Here is a 21,868-nt window from a genome sequence, read left to right as displayed (position 1 = left end):
AAATGTACTGATCATTTTCTTTACATGCTAAGAGTTTGTAATTTGCAGAATTTAAACAAAGAGTCACCTCTGAGGTCTGGCCTCCAGGTTGTGTGAGTAATCGTGTTGCCTGGTTTTCTCTTCTGGCAGGAAACACGATGATGACCGGAGGTTTACCTGCCCTGTTGAAGGCTGTGGAAAGTCATTCACGAGAGCAGAGCACCTGAAAGGCCATAGCATTACCCACCTGGGCACAAAGCCGTTCGAGTGTCCTGTGGAAGGTAGATTTTAATACATCACTTTGAGCTGTAAACTAGTACATGTCCACGTTATTGTAAGTTTAAGTTGTTTAAAGGTAGGTTTTATTTGCTTCAAAACAAGGTGAGTGTAAGTTGCAGCATTAGATTTAATGGCCAGTTTTTAGTTAATTGTTTTATCTTGGGAGCAGTGTATTGAAAAGAACAGACTTCAGAATCAGACCGGTTTGACTGTTGGCTCTGAAGTGCACTCACGAGGTCTGCGGTTCTAGTTATTACCTGTTTAATTTGGTGGTTGTGAGGAATAGGTGAAATAACCTGTGGAAAGTGCCTGTTTTGGCATCTGGCACCTATCATGGATTCAGTAAATAGTAGCTGTGCATGCTGTGATTGGACAGCAGTCAAGTTAGGTTAGCTCTTTAAAAAGGGCATTCGGATTTTTTTTTTCCTGCACAGCGAAGGCGTGATTCATGGGCCAGAAGTGTGCTCCATGGCTTGCGTGTGCTGGCCCCACTGTAAGTGCTGCAGCTGTGCCGGAGGGGCAGAGCAGGTCAGTGTGTGCTTGTGAGTCTCATTCCTGGCTCCCCCCTCCCTCAGGTGATGATCTCAGGCCAGCTTCTCTGGGCCTCAGTTTCCTTACCTGGAAAAAGGATAATAAAGATCAGTTTGAAGCCGAGACCAGTTCCTAGAATGTCATGAAGATAATACAGATGGTTTAACCAAGACTCAGTTCCTCCTGTCATCAGAGCTCCAGTTGGGGCACGCCAGGTAGACCAGTACCTGTAGGGTGCTGTGGGGGCACACAGGTCACCCAGACTGCTCCTAGAGCATGGGGGCATGGGAGTGGTCTCCCAGTCGGCCAAAGAAGGAGGCAGGAGAGGCCAGTGTAGGGGCCTCTCCCAGAATGGTGAGAGCAGCAGGCTGGGTACTTGGGGCAGGGGAGTGATGGGACCATGATTGAGTTGAGGCTCCGTCTGGTTACCTGGGAAGATGGCTGGCACCTGCACTGCAGCTTGGCGGTGAGGTGGGAGCAGAGGCACAGGTGAGAGAGAGAGAGGAGTCAGAAGTGCACCGGCAGGGCTTGGTGATCGATTTGGGGGTATGGGTTTCGGGTGAAGCAGTAGTTGTGGCCAGCGTCTCACTTGAGGTAGGCACAGAGGGCTGGTGGTTGGAGGTAGAGGACGTGCTGCATTTTAGGTGCCCACAGGCTTCCCGGGCTCAGATGCTCAGGAGGCGGGGGGGTACTGCTTGCTGGGCTTGGCGAGGAGGTGGGCTGGGAGTGCGGCAGGCAGCACGTGGTGAGGATCTAAGCCACGGAGGTGGACACAGCACTCAGGCATTGGTGTATGCTGAAGAGGGGCGGTGGAGTGTGGTGATTGAAGGCCTGAGGCTTCCTGGACCCCGGGCCCAAGCCTGCCACTGAAGTTGCTCTGTAACCTCTGACAAGTGGCTCAAGCACTCTCTTCCTCTTTTCCTCATCTTTGAAGTGGTCATAAAACCACAGAGGGTTGTTGTGAGAGGGCTCTATTAGGTAACAGGTTTAATCGAGGCATATAGAAAACAGCAAATGTCAGCTACTTCCACTGTTACCATTGCTATTAAACAAAAAAGGCCTAGGACAAAAACCCTGGGGACCGCCACAATTCCAGGCGGAAAAGTAGAAGGGGAACCCTGGGAGGGGCCTAAGAAGGAATGGGAAGAGCGTAGCTTTGGCAGCCCTGAAGCCAAGAGAGGAGGATGTTTGGGAAAGGAGAGGAGTCCGTCCTGAGTGCTGAGGTGCGACACTTCGGTGAGGACCGTCGCTTCCTCCAGCAGGGTCAGTGGAGTCTTGCAGGGTGAGGGTTGAGGTTTGGTGGAGTAGCTCAGGCAGAGCCCTGCTCTAGTGCCCTGAGCGGTAGCTTGTGGTGGAGGGAAAGAGGAAGGGGGTGGTAGCTGGCTACAGAGGAGGGGTGGCTTTTGCCTTCCAGTAACTGTAGCCTTGAGAACTTGAAGCATGTTGCGGTGTTGAGCTGGTAGAGGCAGGTGTGGATGGGGTGACCAGTGGTGCTTAGTTGAAGAGTGCTCTTCTTCAGGGAGTGGAGGTGAGGGCAGGAGCCTCGGGAAAGGATCCTAGAAGCCTTTTTTGGGTCGGTTGAGAGTTGATGATTCTTTTTTTTTTTTTTTTTATTGAGAGTTGATTATTCTTGTTTCAGATACGTGACTAGACCATTCTTTCTGCTTTCGTAATGTTTGAAATGTTTCATAATAAAAAGTTAAAAACAATAAAAAGTCAAAAAACCACCCATCTTTTCATAGTAACTGGAGGAGACAGGGAGGGTAGGGCCACACAGCAGTGAGTGAGCATGAGGGAGGGCAGGGTGGCAGACTGAGGACAGTGCGTGCATGTGTGTGTGCGCGTGCGGGTGGGTGGTGGCGTCAGTGGCAGTGGCCGCGTCACCTCTAGTATGCCCTGGCAGTGCATACCGAGTCGAGGTTGGAAGACGTGTGTGCTCCTCATGTAAGTGGTAGATGCGAGTTGAGGAGATCCCCATGGCGTTTGTCATTGACGGGCTGCTTCTGCCCCTCCCCTGGGTGGGGGTAACTTGATGTAAATGTGGGGTGCTCGTATTAATAGCTTTGATTTGTTAAGAATGGATACAAATCTCGATAGATACTGTTGCAGTTAGAAAAAGACAGCCATTAACACACGTGGAAAAAATGGTCACATTCCTGGCCATCAAAGGATGAACAAATGAAAATGAAGTATATTTTGTTCCCTATCGAGTTAGCAAATATTTTTAAAAACGGAAACCACTGCTGACGAGTGTGGCAGACATCCCTGTTGTGGCTGACCCCTGTCCTTGGCAAAGCAGTTTGGTAGAAGTGTTTTTGGCGCCTCTGCTCTGTTGTGCCTCCTTAAGTCTGTGTGGAGTCCCAGCTGGAAAGGGGGCCGAGGGACACTGCAGGTACAGAGTACCCCTGGGCACCGTGTGGAGCAAAGCACACATTGCAGACAGAGCACTTAGGCGTGAGCCTGGAGGCATCTGTTCTTTCATGTGTTTTCCAAATGTTCTCTCATGAGCCTGACCTGGAAACAAGCTGGAAGCTTTGTTTGAAAATGAAATAAGTTCAAAACTCCTCTCAGCCAAAACCCTTTGTCATTTGGCCATCTTCTGTCTTCATAGCCTCTATATAGGCCTCCCCCAGGGCCTAGACTCCAGCAGCTCCACCTCGCCATCCCAGGAAGCTGCCACAAGTGCCACGATGCCCATTCCACTTTCATGGGCACCGTGCGAGCACTCCTAGGTTGGAATTGTTTACATGTAGTCTTTATAAGCCCTGTGAGGTGGGTGTCATTCCCACTTTACAGAAAAGGAAAAGGAGACACAGAAAGAATAAATAAGGCCACATGGCCAGTAGGGTCTGAGCTGGAGTTGGGCTCCAGAGTCCAAGCTGCCCACCCTGCTTCGTGGCCTCCATGCCTTGGATGGCAGTTCCTCGGCCTGCACACCCTCCTGCTGTGCTGTGTGGCCCCTACCATTTGTCAAGAGCCAGTCACCTGAAATGCTACCCACCTCTTGAAACCTTTTTTCTCTCCTCTCAAGAGGCGTGCTGTTTCTTCTGCTTCTAGAACACTGCATGGCACTAGCACTGGTTTTATTTTACCCTTTGTTAGGACAGGTGGTTGTTTACACATCCCTACGAGGTCACAAGCTTGTAGCTGCCGAGAACCGTGCTTACCCTGTGCGTGTCCCCGCGGTGCAGAGCTCCAGCAGTGGGAGATGAGGGCAAGAGGAAGGTGGTGGTATTTTTTTAATTTGTCTTGTTTTCCCTTTGACACACACGTGCAGGTCTGTGGTCTTACCGACTCTGGCTAAGTCAGCAAGGCGGTGCCGCCTCCAGGCTCCACTTGTGCTCCTGATTTTGGGTCATTTGCTTGGTCCCTTTGGGCCTCAGTTTCTCAGTAGTAAAATGAGAGGAATTGGCTTTGGTGATCAGTTGAGATAGTTTCCAACTCTGAATGTCATAGGGTTCCAGTAGCGTACAGATATTGTTCCAGCTATGTACAGATAATTGGTATAAATTTTTAGCAGTTGAACTTTTAAGGGATTAACACTGAATTTGACTTATTTTCCCCAGGAGCCCTGTGTAGTGGGTGAAGAAACAGGCCCAAAGTTAACTTGTCAAGGTTATGTGTCTTCTGCGCAATTGATGGGGAACTTCATATCTTCTTTTAAATGCAGTTTGCTTTCAAATTTAATTCCTTGTGTCGGGGAGGAAGAGGTTTTTTTTCCTTTCAAGGTTGTTCTAGCTGGACTGAATTAAATTGACATGAGACAGATTAACAGAAAATAAAACTTAATTTCATGTGTACGGTAAACCCACACAGACGTGAGGTTCCAGAGACAGGTAAAATGAAGTATATGTGTCATCCTGAGCTAAAGAGAAGGGTGGTAGGGACCTGGGACTTTCAGAGAGAAGGAAAGCATTTCATCAGAATGAAAACGAGTAACTGTTTGGTGAACAGGTGTTTGCTGGGCCCACAGAAACAATGGGACACAAACGGACTTTGATTAAACAGGCCTTGCTAGGTCCTCCCTGTCCCCCATAACTAGTTCGTATCATAATGTAGTTATCTTTGGTGGTAGCTTTTTTCCTGGAGCATGTCCTCCATCTAAAGTCTTTCAGGTAGTAGGCAGAGGGATGTCAAAGTTTCTTCCTGAGTCTTTTGGGCCTTGATTGCTTCCAGCTGGCATAATCTGCATGCCAAAGAGGCCCGGCTTGGGGGCAGCCTGCCTTGACCCCTACATTTGTGACGCTGCCCCAAGGGGTATGTGTCTATCCCTGGCCAGTGGCCGGAGTATGGGCATGCATTGTCTTATGATTCTGATGGGAGGAAATGTCAGCACTGTTTTCTTGGGAATCCTCAGGTTTCCCACTCATCGTTCTTTTTGTTCCAGGGTGCTGTGCCAGGTTCTCTGCCCGTAGCAGCCTCTATATTCACTCCAAGAAACACCTGCAGGATGTGGGTGCTCCGAAAAGCCGTTGCCCGGTGTCCAGCTGTAACAGACTCTTCACCTCCAAGCACAGCATGAAGGCGCATGTGGTCCGCCAGCACAGCCGGCGCCCAGGTCTGCTCGGTTCACTTCTCTCTTATGGCGCTGCAAAGATGCACACGCTTGACATGTGTCAGAAGCCAGTGTGTCCTTCCTTCCTCCACCCCTTAAGAAGTTGTCTGGCTATAGGGTAAATTAATTGAGTACAGCAAAGTCTTACTGGCCCATGGACCATGGCTGCCAAGCCTAGTGGCATCTTTTGGACTCTGTTCTGCCACTTCTTGCCTCTGACCCTCAATCCCTCCCTTGTCTCTGAAGTGCTTCCCTTGAGGAGCATTCAGTTATTTGTTTGTTTATTTTCAGTGTTTTACTTGGTTGGCTTTTCCTAGCATGTGTCTCCTAAGTCTGTCTCCCTCTTTGACCTTTGTCCTGAATTCTGAACCCGCTCCTCCCTTGTTTCTGTCTTCACTCCTCTCTCTGTCCGGTTGTGCAGAGTGGTGTTTCACCTTGTGAGCAGGGGGTAAGGCTTGAGGGCCTGGGGAGGGGAGGGGGGCGAGGGAACCATAGCAGTAGTCCGGAGCGGGGATTCTGGGCACACGAAGGCCTGGTCGTCTGGCTGCGTGGTGGCGTGGGCCTGACTGCGCGCACAGCCATATGGGCAGACCGTTGAGGGGTCTGGGCGGCTGTGCGCTGCCTCTGCCCGGGAGCCCGCACCACCCTGCTCTCTGGGGCGTGGTGGGGTTGCTGCTCCCGTCAGGGGAAGTCCTCGCTAGCCTTACAGTTACTTGAGTGTGCTGCCTCCCTGCCACGTGTGTGACAGGCAGCACCAGCCTTGGGGCACAGCCACTTCCCAGCGGTGAGATCCAGGCTAGGCACAGGTCCTTGACCTTCGGTTTCCCCATCTTTAAAACGTGGAAGAGCATTTGTGTAGTTTTCCGAAGGAAGTGTCCTTCCTCTGGCTTCTTCTCATCCTGTTACAGATGTAGTCACTTGACTCCTTCGGCTCTAATAGTCATTGCCATTTCGCTTGGGATTTAAGAAGCTGCCCTTCTGAACTCTAGGTGTTATGAGGACTCCTATCAGAGGTTGTCACCTCAACTCAGAGTCCTGTCAAGAGTCGAAGGCTGGTGTTGAGAGGCCTCAGTGGTCAGGTTGCTACTTCTGTCTCTAGAACTTAGCTCTCGCTACTCCTGGCTCTGAGCTGGGACTATGGGATACTGCGCACCCGGGCCTCTTTGCTCCTGCTCTTCTCCCTTTCCTGGCTCGGCTCATTCAAAAGTCAGCAGCAGGATCGTTCATTCCACATGAGTTTCCTTAGTCTCTGTCTCCATGTGAGAGCCTCTTAGGGGTTCTGTAGTGCCTGTGTTTCCCAGGCTCTGAATTTATATTGTGGCATTGACTGACTTGCGTGTCATTCTTCCCCGCCGTGGTCAGGTAGTGCCCCAGTGCTAGCCTCGTGAGAAATGGGTGCTTCGGAACACGCATCATTGTGCACCGATGCTGCCGGGGGCCCTGCCAGGGGCCCTGCCAGGCCCTGGATTTGCTGTTGGAGTCCCCCTCACAGTGGGCCTGGGGCAGGGGCGTCTTCACTGCTCCATCCCTGATGAAGCTGAGGTGGAAAGGAAAGGGACTTGTCTGAGGTCCCATACACTGAGAAGTGCTGGAGCGAGGTCATGATTGTAACCGTGGTCTAGACACTCTCTTAATTAACGTTTAATGATTTCTGACTATCTGGGCCTTGCAATAGCAGGTGTCCAGTAAATATCTGTGATTTCAACACTAGGAAATTTGTGAACAAATTGCTGTCTGTTTTGCCCCAAGATTATTATTAATTATTTATCCCTATGAAAGTATCAGGATAGTCAAGGGAATTTTTGGAAGGTTTTGAAAAAGAGACAGTTTTCCATTTTTAATTTCTGAATCTCTTCCATTTTTTTTTAAGTTGTTTTTTTTGGTTCTGAGATACTTAGAGAAGAAGCCATAATATATCAATACTGTTTTTAAACTTCAAAGGAGTATGACAACTAAAGAAGATAATATTTGGATTTGGTTATTAATTTATTTTGGGAGGGTCTATAGTAGATTTCTTTCATAGGTTTACATTAGAACTATAATAGGCACTCTGATTTGGCGTCCACTAGCTCAGTGTCACTGAGTTTGGGATTAGCTAACAGTTGGTGTAGGAGGAATAGAGCCAGAGAACTGAGAGAGCCTTTTCCCTCTGGCCAGGCACTGGCATGTTCTAGAAGCTTCAGCTGCAAATGCCTTGGGAAGGATTAACTTCAGGGCCCTGTTTGGCTCCCTTATCCAAATATTTTATACTCCCATCTTCCTGTTTGCTTGGTGCTTGAAGAGTCCTAGAATTTGGGATGATTGAATAAATCTTAGACTTGAGTATTCATTGAAATTTTTAAAGATTTTATTTTCAAGTAATTTCTATACCCAGCATGGGCTCGAACTCACAACCCCAATCGAGATCAGGAGTCGTGTGCTCCACTGACTGAGCCAGCCTGGCACCCCTCAATGAAATTTTGTAAAAGTATGCTAATGCTCATTATTCCTCCAAGGGTAGTCTGACTGTTTAAGTTACTTGATTGAATAACAGAGAATCAAATATTTGAAGAATGATATGACCAACAACTGAGGCTAAATGAACAATTAAGACTAAAGAGGGATTTATTAGAATTTTTTTTGCTATAGTCATTAAGTGCTGCTTAGGGGCCAGGCGCTGGTGCCTGCTGCTGAAGGGACATTGTGGGTCAGATAGACTCCCTACCCTCAGGAAGATCATGGCCTGGGGGAGGAAGGAGTGTTAGAGGTTGGAAATATAGTGGTGGGGGGAGAAGGGGAGCCCATCAGGAGAAGCTCCGTGGAGGGGACACAGCTCCAGAGTGCCCAGGGGGCCGATGTCTTAGTTCTCTGTAGTCCCTAGGGTTGGGACCTTGAGCCAAGGCCTGATCCCAGAGCAAGCCAGACAGGACAGTTTTTTTCTCACTGGTATCACCATATGACTCAAATTTGTTTTGGAATTGCAGCTACTTGAGGAGTGGGGCATAGATTTTGATGAGACATGAGCTGACACCCTCCAATTCCAAAGCTATCCCAGAGCCAGAGTTCACCTTGTGTCTGATTTCTGAAGATTTGTGTTCTGTGGAAGGTTTTACAGGCTTCTGAGGGCAGTTCTTGTTGTGTAGCAGAATGAGCATAGGTTTTGAAGCCAGAAAGACATGGACTCAAGTCTTGCCTCTTTCTGTTACCAGTTGGTGTGACTTTAGGAAATGTTCTTTAGACTCTCAGGTCATGTCCTATCTGGAGAAATCCCTTTGAGCTCAAGGATTTGAAACCATGTGTGTAGAGTGCCTGATAGGTCATCAGGCAGTGCCTTTCTTCACTGTGTGGCCACCTTTGATGCACCGGGCAGCAGGGGCAGAGGGAGGAGATGTTAGCTTGATGGGTTGCTTGCTACCTAACGTCTTAGTACAAACTTCCGAGTCTGCTAAAGTGCATAAAACAACTGGAGTGTTCATTTCTCTTTCAGATCTCTTCCCTCAGCTTGGAGCTCCAAGTTCTCTTACGCACAGCAGTGAACTTGGCAGCCCAGGCCAAAATGAGCTCAACAACATAGACCTGGCAGCGCTCTTCTCTGATGCACCCGGTGATGGTGGTAGTGTGGCGGGGGCCTCAGACGAGGCGCTGAGCTCTGGAATCCTGACTATTGATGTTACTTCTGTGAGCGCCTCACTCGGAGGAAACCTTCCTGCTAATAATAGTTCCTTGGGGCCCATGGACCCACTGGTGTTGGTGGCCCACAGTGACATTCCTCCAAGCCTGGATAGCCCTCTCGTTCTTGGGACAGCAGCCACGGTTCTCCAGCAAAGCAGCTTCGGTATGGACGATGTGCCGACTGTAAGCGCAGGAGCGTTAGGCTGTCTGGTGGCTCTGCCTGTGAAGAACTTGAGTCCGGACCCACAGGCTTTGACCTCAGGTGGTCACTTAGCAGACACCACCACCACACTGACCTCTCCGAGCCCCGCACCTGGAAACACCGGTGGCCCAGAACTGCTGGCTCCAATCAAAGTGGAACCGGACTCGCCTCCTGGCCCCAGCGCCGCCAGGCAGCAGGAACGGAGCCGAGGGGCGCCCAGGTCGGTGTTCTGCAGCCCTGCAGAAAGGCACAGTCCTCAGAAAGACACGGGGCTCGGTGCGGGGACCGGCAACTTCTATTTGGTATGAAGTGCTCTATTCAGTCACCACCGTGTAACTCGCTTCTCTTACACTCTTTTGAGGATGTTCTGGATTAATCGTTCATGTGCAGACATTTCTTACTGGTTTGCGAAAAGACGGAGCCCTGGACTACAAGTCTGGAAATCTGAATTCTGATCTTGAGTCTGGAACTGACTAGGTTTTACGACCTTGAGGAAATCACTTATCCTGTCTGAGCCCTAAGTTCTCATTTATTTCTAAAATGAGGGGTTTTGGCTAGATGATTTCTAAGGTCCTTTTGAGTTCTGTGATTCTGTGATGATGTGTTTCTTTTCTTGAAAAAAAAAAGGGGGTATTTCGTAATGTTGAAATGTTCTGCCTTTGTGCGTTTCACGGAATAACAGGTCCTTAGACTTACTAATGGCCAGAGGAAGAGGAATTGTGACATCAGGTTTAATGGAAACTTTAAAACCATGCAAAAAAAAATTTTTGTTTTAAATTAGAATTAACAAGGAAAAGGAGTGGTTTGTGAGCTTTTGTTTCTGGAGGGTTATAAGAGTACTTCTCCAATTTTGAGGCTCGACAGTTAATATACTTTAATTATATTTATGTCAGTTAATACATTTAATATAATTTAATTTAAAATAATTTAATTAAAGATTCTTGGGGGAGAGTCTGATTATTTCCTCAGTCTCAGATGGGAATGATCAAATTGGTGTTTTCTTTATGGCACAGGTTAAATTTGATGGTGATATTTATATTGCTCCGAATGTTAAATCTTATTTTACCACAGTTTTTTTTTAAAGTTAAATCCGTTGAATTTGAATCAATTGTGAGGGATGTGGTAACCCATCTACCATGAGCCTTTCAGTCTGAGAGAAGCACAGTCTGTCATACCTTTCCTGACAGCTCTCACTTGTCAGTGGCATAGCCGTACTTGCCAGCCTTTGCTTAGGTGGCCAGAGCACTTGTTAAGCCACCCAGGTGGCTGGGCCAGAAGGGGAGATGGCAGAGGTACAGAAGTCAGTGGGGAGGCAGGGCCTGTATGGAGGGCCTTGGTACCTTGGGAAACCATAGTTCCTTGGTGCCACTGCATCTCCAGAGCCGTAATTGTGGGCGGAGGCAGGAGGAGCCGCCATGACCTTGATCCTGACTCCTTGTTCATTTTCTCGCTAGCTGTGTGACGTTGGGCTGCCTCGATTCTCTGAGCACAGATGGTGTGTGGTGAATGGGTTACAGGTATGCCACAAGCTGTTGAGGATGTTCTTTTTTTTTTTTTTTTTTTTGTAGTGATAAGCATTAAGCTGTTTTTCTTATCAAACATTCACAAATTTACAGAAGTGAAGTCCCATTTGAATACTGTTCGGCTCCCTCCATAAACTTCCTGAATTCAGTAATGTAGTTCTTGTTTTGGTGTCTATAACTTTTGAGTCCAGCACCTGCCACCAGAGCAGCCTCTGTAGTGGGTATATGAAATAGGACCTCGCTGGGTCTGCCGTACAAGTGTTGTGTGGCATGTTCTGGAAAATGCTGAGAAGTGCTGCAGTTAATTAATCCTGAACCACCAAGGGAAGGCTGGTTGTTTCAGACAGCAGAGAAGTATGTCACTCCTTTTATAACAGTTTCTGTGTAAAGTATTTTAATATGTTTTAGACTTTGGAGGAATAAACTTTGCTTCTCTGGATAATAAAATTATGTATATTGTTCCAACTCTCATTCTGTTTAGTTGTCACTATAATTGGATGTAACATTTGATTCTCCGTGAACCTTTGCTGGAGATCCTCAAAGATTATTGGACTCTACTCTGTGCAGGAGGCAGACTTAGTACATTTCTGTAGTTCCCTTGCTACCCTTCCTTTACTATTTGGAACGAGTGACTGACACACTTTTCTTTGGTCTCAGGAAAGTGGGGGCTCAGCAAGAACTGATTCCCGAGCCATTCAACTAGCCAAGAAAAAAAAGCAGAAAGGAACTGGGAGCAACGCAGGTGAGGCTGTGTGTGCTGGGGGACTGAGGGATCCGAGTCACCCTGGGCCTTAATTAAGGACAGAAGAAACATGCCGAATAGGTGTTTCTATGTTCTTTGTGTTAGTTTTATGTTCAGAATGCCCTTTATCCACTCCTTAGTTTTATATGAACTTAAGAAAAAATTATCAGCAAAATTTCCAGCATCAGTATGGACATGTTTTATTTATCTAAAAAAAGCCGTGTGAAAGTTAGTGGTTGCAGACTCCAGTGTCTGCTGCCTAGGACAAAGAACAGACAGGCCAGGTGTCAGAAGAGCAGAGGTGTGGACCTGATGCTAACTGGCCACTGGCCCCTGACCTTGGCATTGGGAAGAGCCTGGGGAAAGGACTGCTGCTGTCCCAGGAGCAGGGTTCCATGGAGCCAGCCCCTGGGTGGCACGTGGCATTATGGATACCCAGTTCTGAGTTCTCTTGAAAACTTGTCATTTTAAATTGCCAGCAATTTTTTTTGAATTTAAAAAAAAAATACTCAATGGACCTCTAGTTTGTGGCCTCATACATCTATCTGTCCATCCATCCAGAAAGTGGAGTAGTGGGATGCAGTGCTTAAAGAAAGTGTGGTAATCCTTTTGTAAAGGTAACAGTGATTTCTTCTAATACCATTTTCGCATATTTCATGTGTCTATCTAAAATTTGTCTGAAGAACATCAAGGGGTAGGGTTCCTGGGTGACTCAGTCGGTTAAGTGTCCGACTCTTGGTTTTGGCTCAGGTCATGATCTCATGGGTCGTGGGATAGAGCCCTGAGTTGGGCTCTGTGCTCAGCCAGGAGTCTGCTGGAGATTCTCTCTCTCCCTCTCCTTCTGCCCCTCCTTTCGGACACACGTGTGTGCTTGCTTGCAAGTGCTTTCTCTGAAATAATAAATGTTTAAAAAATAATATTAAAGGGTATGTAAGGTTAGCAATACAGATTTATGTCTTTCTGTTCTTAATATCATGGCTTCTTTAACGCCCTATTTTGTGTTAATCAGTTTTCTTAAAGCAGATACTGCCCTATATTGAATGTCATCCGTGTCTGTTCACGGTGACTCGGGAAGGGTTCAGGGCGATTCAGGAAGGCACTTGCAGAGATAATAAAAGAAGGTGTGGTGGGGGGGTGAGATACTAGAGTGAAAGAATTCAGCACAAACTAGGCAGAGTCTATGGAGGGAGCCAGATGCCTTTATTTAACCTGATCGGTAATGTGCACTTGAAGGAAGAAGAACACGGAGCATTCAGGTACATAGTACATGTTACACTGATTGCAGTGCTTTGGGGTGGCATCTGTAGAGGTGGTTTTAGTTTTAATTGTTTTTATGAATATTTCAGCATTATCTTTTAATAAGGTCACTTAAAAAATATATGCTGTTATCATTTCTTTAAAAAATAACAGTATTTCCTTAATATCTATTAAGTTCAAATTTTCAGTTGTCTCAAATGCTGTAAATGTTTCTTATAACTGCTCAAATCAGAATCAAGTCTCCTATTGCTCGTGGTTGGTAGTGTTTCTTAAGTGTCTTTAACATCTATAGGTCTCTCCCTCCATTTCTCTCCCAAGCATTTGTTAAAGAAGCCAGTGGCTTGTCCTGTCGAGTCGGCCAGTCTAGATTTGGGTGACGGTATCACTCTGCTGTAGTTTAACAGGCTCCTCTGTCTTCTGTGCTCCCTGTAAATCAGTAATTACATCTAGAGGCTTCATCTGGTTGAATTCGATCTGGTGGGTCAGCTGTCGGGGGTTGACAAAAGTCATTTGCCAGTGGTGGGGTGCTCTTCCAGAGGGTCCCTGACATCTGGTGGTCAGTCTGTCCTGTGTTGTTAGCAGCTGTTGATGACCAGTGACTGGATTTATTAATTCCTGAGGGTTTGCAGAAGGGTATTTCTCATTTCTCATTACTAGCTAGAATATTTCTGTAAAGAGCAGCTTCTTAGCTATTCTTTACCTTGAAGTACAGTCATGCTGGAATGTCAGGATAAATGTCTGAGTCTTTTTCTTTATCAGTTTTCAAAATGACTGGTTTCTTTGCATCCTCCAGTGGTGGTCAGGGTATTTTTATACACTCATTGATTTAAACACTTTATAGACTTTTAAGGGGAAATAGAAATCTGGAACCTTCCGCATATCCAACCTTCAAATGTGTACGTAGTGAAAGAATTTTCTTGTATTTATGAAGGCTTACATCTTGCCCCCACATATCTTTCTTGAAAAGCCCTCTTAAAGTCTTGTCATCAGTTAAGAGAGAGAGGACTGATCCCTTTTCCAGAATCTTTGGGGCTAACTCTGGTTCCCCCCCACCCCTGCCATTTTATTTTACTAGAATTTCAGACTTACAGAAAAATGATCCCAGTTGGCCATACTCTGTGAGTGTTGTCACTCGCTTGTGTTTTCCAGCTGTAGGCCCTTCACCCAGCCTCCCCTCATATTACCATCTCCCACAGTCATAGCGTGTTTACCCAGGCTAAGGAGTGATCCCCGCCACAGCCCTAGGAAGTGGACTGCAGACTTTATCTGGATCTGACCGGGACCCCACTGGGGTCCCTTTGCTGTTCCAGAGTCCTGTGTGGCACCCCAGGCTGCACTTGCATGTCACAACGCCTTAGTCCCCTGTAGTCTGGGTCGGTTTCCTCAGCCCTCCTTGCCCTTCGTGATACGTTTGAAGAGTGCTGGTCCTTTACTCTGCTTGAGCCTGTCTGTCTGTCTGTTGTTTTTGATTAGGCTGAGGTGATGGATTTTTTTGGAGCCAGAAGTGAGGTACCCATCTCATTGTGTCTTATTAGGGTCCATGCAGTAAACATATTACAGGTGCTTCTAACCATTATCACTGGGTTAAGGTTGTCTGCCAGATTTCTCCATCATGAAGTTACTATTTTTCCTTTTACAGCAAATAAATATTTATTTTGAGGTAGATATTTCGAGATGGTGTGCAGTTCTCAGGGATCTGCAAGATGGCCCTGACTTCTGACACCAGCTACAAGTTCAAGGGTCTCCGAGATTCGTCTTAGGTTCAGTAATTCTCTAGGAGGGCTCAGACCTCACAGTTATAGATTACTGGAGTGAAAGGGTATAGAATAAAGTCAGCCAAGGAAAGAGGAGGGGCATAGGGCAGGCTCCAGGTGGGTTCCTAGTGTGAAGCTTCCCATTGGCCTCTCCTTGGAGTTGTATGTAGACAGCGCTAACTTCTCCCATTTTGTGACGGTATACACAAAGTGTTGCCAACCAGGAGAGCTCACTTGGCCTTCATGTCCAGACATTTATCAGGTCTTGATTGCACAGATGGCTGCCTGTCCACGTGGCTGACTTCGTCTCCAGCCCCTCCAAAGGTCGAGCTGACACTGTGACCCAAGACCTACCCCGTAAGTCATGCTGTTAGACTATCTGGAGTAGCTGAGAGCTCCCAGGTGAACAGACACGCTTACCAGGCAGGACCTTCCAAGGACCTTGTGATTTCTTCCCAGGAGCCAGGGGCAACGGCCAGAGTTGACCTTGGGCAAGGTTAATCTGCCCGCAGATATCCTGTTTCTCCTTAAACCTCCCATCAATTCAGTGCTTCAGGGTAGATTTTGTTACTGTGATGTTCTGGTGGTGATTTTCTTTTTCCCTTACTCTTGTACGTTGATTAGACAACTTCTGTAAGGACAGGCTGTCTCTTCTCCCTCATTTATGTACTCACTTATGTCAGTATGGACTCAAAGGTGTTTGTCCTTTAGGCTATTACAAGGGGTGTTGGCCTGTAATCAGTATTATCAGTATCTATTTTGCTGCTCCGATTGTTCTGGCTTTGGCCACTGGGAGCTCTTTCGGTTGGATTCCTATGCCCTTTGGATGTACGTGCCCTGGTTTTTTAGGGGGGCATTTCCCTACCTTCTGACACCATCTGTGTTTTCCCTGCGCCAGCCAGGATTCAGCCATTCCCCCAAGGAGGGCTGTTCCTTTTATTAGAAAAATGTATTAGAAACCAAGGTCTGCGTGCTCCGTGTGGTTGTTGCTCATTGCTACCCAGCTTTCATTGCGTCTCGGCCCTCCCAGCAGACAGTGCTGGGCAATATCTTCATGTACGTTAACATGCTGCCGTGTTTTGAATTCAGAATATTTTACATTTTAGAATGTAACAGGGTACGTGTATTCTATATTTCTTAACACGCCTAGTTACTACATCGGCACTTTTCTGTTAAATATGTTCATTTAATATGAGTTCAGGTCAGTGTTGACTGGTGAATATTTTTGGCACCAAATCTGGTAGGGGGAATGTGGGTTTGGGAGCTTTTTGGGTTTCAGGATTAAAGGATTGTTGTATAATAGTCTAGGAACAGAGAAGTTGCAGGGAAACAGGACTTAGTGGGATGAAGTCACTTAAACACAGTTGGGATTTTATTGTTGTCACTGTAGTTAAGTGCAGAGTGTATATATTGATTCTTAGAAAATGTGCAATCTGAATGATTTGAAAAATAAGGTATAGGATCTAAAATTCAAGATTATTCCCATTGGGTTGCTGTTGTGTATAGAAAATAAAATGTGCCGGTTTCTTTATCTTTAGTATTGTGGCTCTCCCCCCAAAATAAACCAAGAATATTTTCTCAACATAAAAAGTAAAGAGAAACTTTCATCAAATCTGATAGCAAAACAAATTTTTTTTTTTTTTTAATATACCAACTTCAGGACTGTGAATAGATGTGTACATTTTCATCTCTAAGAGCTGGGGAAAGGAAAGAACAGATAGGACTTACAGGACAACACAGTAAACAGCAAAACCTACGCGACTGCCCTTTTTCTTGACTGAGTCAAGAAGGAAAATCCCAGTTCCTGTGTTGTCTAGAAGAGGCACACCCTGGATGGAAATATTTAGGAAGGTTAAAATTTAAGACCAGATGAAACAAAAATCACAATGGGTTAATAGTAATGTCAGAGGTGTGGAATTCAGGAAGCATTTGGGACAGAGAAGATTTTCCCTATTTTTGGTTGCTGTTCACATGTAATCAACAGCAAGACTAAGATTTGTAGCCATGTGAGTATTTATATGAAAACCTATAATATCAAACAGGATAAAGTAAAAACTGGTAGAAATCTAGGAGAATTGGATAAATGAAAACCTAGCAATATTGGAAGTGGGTAATTTAACTCATTTGCAGATCAAGCACAAAAAAAATACAGATGTGAAGGGTGTTTACAGTGGGATTAATAAAGTTGATTTAATAGATCCTACTCCATAACCACGGGATATTTATCAAAATTAAACTGAACAAGCTAGGCCATTAGGAAAACCATAACAAAGTCTTAAGGGTAAAAAAACCCAACCTGGCAGTACATGTTTTTGACTATAATGTGGTAAAATAGAAAGTAAAATTAGGGGTGCCTGGATGGCTCAGTCAGTTAAGCACCTGCTTTGGCTCAGGTCCTGGGATCTAGCCCCGTGCCGGGTTCCCTGCTCAGTGGAGGGTCTCCTCCTCCCTCCGCCTGCTCTTGCAGTCTAGCTCTCGCTGTCTCTCCCTCCCTCTCAAGTAAATAAAATCTTAAAAAAAAAAAAAAAAAAGTAAAAAGTACTTGGAAAACGAAAGAACCTACTAAACTCTGGTAAAAGAAATAAAAGCTGATTACAGATACTTAGAGAAAAACTGGGTCACCATCCAGTTATGAGTGTGAATTAAGCAAGCAGCTTCTCTGCTTGCTTTCTCCTTTGTAAAATGGTTAATAAAAGCGCCTACTTAGGATTCTTGTGGGGATTAAATGAGATAATACAAGTTAGGTGCTTAAAAGCAGTCAACCTCGGCTTCCTGTTACGTATGCAGGCAGGGGATGTGATGAGAGCCAGATGCAGGTTTGTACCCTGAGTGCCTGCCTGTCAAATGCACAGGAGGAAGCTAAGGGGAATAGCTATTATGTCAAGATGGAAAAAGAACAAACCTCAGGAGAGTCAGATGAAGATTTTGACACTTGAGTGTGCAACCTATTCATGGTTAAAAAGCATTCTGTGTCGGCCAAACAGAACCTCCTTCAAAGCATACAGCCTCTCACCTGTTAGTGTCTACCTCCATCTGAGTGGTTTTAACAAGAGAAAAGAAGGCAAAAGTGAATTCTATCGAGTCAGTGGAAAGTAAATATCATGCAAACTATATGGTAATAAATTGGAGTACTTGAAGTAGAATGCATAATTTTCCAAAAAACCAGAAATCACCATTATTCAAAAATAATAGTGTAAACAGTTCAACAACTCCCAGATTAAGTTAGTATTTCAGAGACTCATGCTTACCTGATGGTTATACAGATTGTACCCTTCTGTGGAATATGTACATTACATGGTATTCAGGGCTCCGTGGAAAAGGGGAAACTCCCCACGATCTGGATACCAAAGCCTGACAAGGATGCCCTTCAAAAGGAGAGCTGTAGATTGACGACTTAGAAAAATACATGGGGAAAGTTCTAAATAAAATACACTTACGATTTGGCAAAATATTTTAATATTCTGACCAAGTGGGGTTTAGTCCTACAGCTTGAGAGCGATTTAACGTTAGGACGTCTGGTACTTGGATTATGTTATTTTCTCAGTAGATTTTGTATTTATTGAAAAAATTGGTATCCATTATTGGTAGAAGTAACAATGTAATAAAGATTCCGTAGCCCAAACTAAGAGCCGACATCGTACTTGTGAGTTACCGAAGGCATTCTACATGCACGCCAGAATTGCTTTTATCATCATTTCCCGTGCTGTTTAATGTTGCTCTGGAAGTTCTTGCCATTGAAATAAAAAATAAGAACTTGTAGGGAGGAGACAGTAACTTAAGAGATGATTTGACCACTTATTGGAAAACCCCATAGAATCAACTGAAAACTGCTTAGAACTTAAAAGACATTGAAGTGACTACTTAAAACACAAACCTATAACCATCAGCAGTGTCCTGTGTGGCGGCAAGAGCTAGTTAGGAATGCGGAGGGGAGAATAGCTCATGCACAGTAGCAGCAAAAATTCTAGAACAACTGGGGGAAATTTCATAAGTGGGCAGGTCATAAAGGAGGAGGAGGAGACAACAAAACTTGACTGAGAGAAGAGATGATGCTCTCAGATGTCCTGACTCTGTTTTGATATGCATCCCGGCTTAGGGCCATGCAGGGACACCACTGCTTGCATTCTGCTTTGGATAAATGAAAACAGGAAATCAAATGGTAAATCTGAGTAAAACAAGGAAACGGGTCTGTAATGGTTTGCAGTTTTTAATAGGATAGAGAGAGACCTCAACAGAGAAGGAGACCCTTGATGGAAGTGAGGAAGGGAGCCATGTGGACAGATCTGGGCAAGGTCCCTTTGAGCCTGAGGCTAGAGGGTGCTCTCAACAGAAAGGCCTTTGTTGTCAGAGTGGGGAGGCCCAGGGGTCGTTTTCAGAAGTGATCAGAGAGCTGGTGGGAGGCTGGGCTGTTTAGGGCTGCTTAGGGCCTCGGGTCGTTGTTGGAACTTTGGCTTTCACTCCATGTCAGATGGGGAGACATAGAGTCATAATTAGAAAAGTGACATGATCTTTCGAAAAGGATCATTCCAGCTCCTCTTCTGAAAATAAACTGTAAGGGGCAAGGAGAGCAGGTAGCAGGTTCCTTGTAGTCCCCAGTAGGAAATGACCACGGCCACAGGCAGCCACAAGAGGTGGGTAAATCCTGGATCTGTCTGGGAGATGGAGCCAACAAGATTTACTGACAGCTGTGGGGTTCGGGAGAGGAAGAAGTCATTATCGCGGACAGGCTAACGTCCCACAGTATTTCATGCAAGTCCATTTGAAATTCTGAGGCGATTTCAGAGCACTTGTGTAGGAATCTCCGGTCAGGGATTCCCGAGGACTCATGGGAAACTAGCCTGGAGGATTTGCCCTGTGTTTGCAGGGACATTGCATAGGCGACAACCTTTGAGACGGTGGTGGTGCTGTGCCCCTTAGGCCAGGACACAGGGACGCACATTGATCGATAGGCCTGAGACCTATGCTCTTCTTTTTGTGTGTCAAGGTGGCTCTTCTGATTGTTGGCAAATGAGTAATGGCCTTTTGGGGAAAAAAAGACTAAAATTCCATACAGGATAAAGAAGGTGAGAGTTAATGGAAAGCTGTCTGGATAGCCAACACTTGCTTTGTCCTCATCTGTGTGCTTCACACGATTGAGCTCGTGTTTCATCTTCACAATCGCTCCCTAGGGTAGAGACTTCTCACCAGCCTGCTCTTCAGCTGGGCCGCCAGAGCCGCTCCCCCAGTGCACTCACTACTCAGAGGGTACAGAGGCCCAGAGCGTAGCAGACGCACAGGGCTTGGGGGTCACTGGACACTGGAAGGTTTTAAATGAGCGTACACAGCATGAAATGAGAGGGAAGATGAATGCCTCTGTAGAAAAATGGGGACGGGACATGAGCAGGCACTGTGCAGAAGGCCCCCAACGAATGAGGAAGCAGAGGGGTGTGCTTGGTGGTCAGAGGCAAGGAAACCCAGAGCCCACGTGGGTGTGCATGGAACGTGGGGATGCAGTGTGACATTTCTGGATGGTCACTTGATCCTGTTTGCCAGAACCAGAAGATCTGCGTAATGTTCAGTCGTGCAATGACTGTGTTGTAACTCATCTCGAGATATCCAGGCATCTCCGTACGCGGGCACGTGCCGGCTGCTGCGCAGTGCCGAACTGTGTGCTACTCAGTAGTTACCGCTCGTGTCTGCCAGGAAAGCTGCACGCTTTGTGCATATTTTTGGTAAGTCTGTGTTCGTAAGAAAAGCTGGGTACATACACTTTTGTGTATGTATTTGCACAGAAACAAAAATGGTAGAACACCTGCCCTTGCATGGTTAGTGTTTTTTTCTGAGTGGTAAGATCATGAGTTTTTAAATCATTTTCATCATTTTTATTTTCTGTATTTGAAAATACATGAACTATGTAATTAAAAAATAAATATTAAGCCCCCATTTAAGTAGTGGGAACCAGAACAGCTGTCCCCTCTGCCCCACCCCGACCCTGGGATGGAGTGTACCAGTGGAGGTTTTTGGGTTGCACCTGGGGCACTTGGGTGGGCTCTCCAGCTGCTTCTTCACCTGTAAACTGAGACAGGAATAGTCTGGCATTGGTTTCCTTTCCCAGAAAGGGGTGACGAGAGCAGCAGGGAACAGGCAGGGGCCAGGCAGCAATGGGGTGGGCGCCTCTGTGGCTCCTTTAGCATTGCAGCTTGTCCAGCACTGGAAGATGGGCACGCAGATGGAGGGCCAGGTGATAGACCTGCTTGGTGCCACTGGTCAGTCTACACCACTGGAATGTTTGAATAATTGGGTTGGATTGACACATGAAATTAAGTCAGTGATCTATTTTTTACAATATGTATGCATACGTATATTTAAAAAAATTTTTCTCACATTAAAGTAATCATCTTTGGGCATCTATCACCAGGCTCCTCCCATTTCTTCCTATTGCTGCCATGCTGAGAGCAGAAGGGCCACACTGAGGGAGACAGGAGGAAGGCCTCCATGTGGGCTGTCTGTTAACTGGGGAGCGGCAGCAATTGTAGCTTTTTCTGGAAGAGAATTCTGGGAACATTCACACAGGCACTCCTGAAAGAATGGATTGTGAACTTGAGTGTCATGAAGCTCCCCAGTGGAGTGGATGAGGAGTCTGACTACAGCTGGAGAAGACCCTCCCTGGTGGTGTGGGAAAGTGTGCGTCAGAATCACTCAGGGCTTTTTCACCCCCACAGACTCCGTTCAGGTGCCCTGGATGGCGAGCAAAGTGGATTGCAGGCTCTGGGGAGGCCCTCTGGTGTTGCCTTTGCTTAGGTATTGGGTGACTTTGCTCTCGCTGTCCGTGGTAGTTCCCTCTGCACTGCTGACCTTCACCTACCCAGGGGTGGACCCTGCAGGCTAGGGTGAGCACAGCATGTTTCCCTTGAGCAGCCTTTCACGGAGCGAGCCTCCTGGCAGTACACTTGTGGCCAGGGCCACACCCATCTCTGGTCATTGCTCTTGTGGAGCTGAGGTTCCATGTGGTCCCTGCACTGGAACTGTGGTTTTGAGGGCTGGCATAGCCAGAGATCTCCTGGCAGGGTACAGGGGCTTGGTGGCAGTCAACTTCCTGTTGTGCTGGTGGAGAAATGAGACCCCCTGTCCCTGAATTGGCTGTGAGTTGAGGTGTCCTGCACCAAGACAGTGAGTAGGTGACAAAGATTTTCTCAGTCCTGGTCCTGTAGGCCCGCCATTTACTGATGAGCAGCTGTCACTTAGTTTGGTTTCTCTTAGCTTTATGCCTGCCCTCTGCTGTTCCCTGCTGGAGTGCATGTCTCGCTTCCTTTCTGTCTCCTTGGTAGACGCCGGTTCCCCTGCAGGTCCTCCCACCTTGCCGTCTGGTGAGCATGCAAGTGTGACTCTGGCAGCCTGCTGAGAGCCCTCCCTGGC

At 46.6% G+C, this 21,868-nt stretch overlaps 1 protein-coding gene across 1 annotated transcript in view; it reads left to right on the top strand.

Moving 5' to 3' along the window:
* The window catches only part of ZXDC (ZXD family zinc finger C), a 39,817-nt gene that overhangs the window by 4,596 nt on the left and 13,353 nt on the right, over window positions 1–21,868 (top strand). Inside the window, exons 4-8 of the mRNA XM_008697951.2 lie at window positions 130–260; window positions 5,177–5,347; window positions 8,811–9,499; window positions 10,652–10,714; window positions 11,378–11,462. Coding sequence (XP_008696173.2) covers window positions 130–260; window positions 5,177–5,347; window positions 8,811–9,499; window positions 10,652–10,714; window positions 11,378–11,462 — 1,139 coding nt within the window. The remainder of the gene's footprint in view (window positions 1–129; window positions 261–5,176; window positions 5,348–8,810; window positions 9,500–10,651; window positions 10,715–11,377; window positions 11,463–21,868) is intronic.

Source organism: Ursus maritimus, unplaced genomic scaffold (genome assembly GCF_017311325.1).
Source record: "Ursus maritimus isolate PB19 unplaced genomic scaffold, ASM1731132v1 scaffold_14, whole genome shotgun sequence".
Taxonomy (NCBI): Eukaryota; Metazoa; Chordata; class Mammalia; order Carnivora; family Ursidae; genus Ursus; species Ursus maritimus.
Note: the sequence above shows the minus strand (reverse complement) of the source record. Positions and strands in the feature narration are given on the sequence as shown.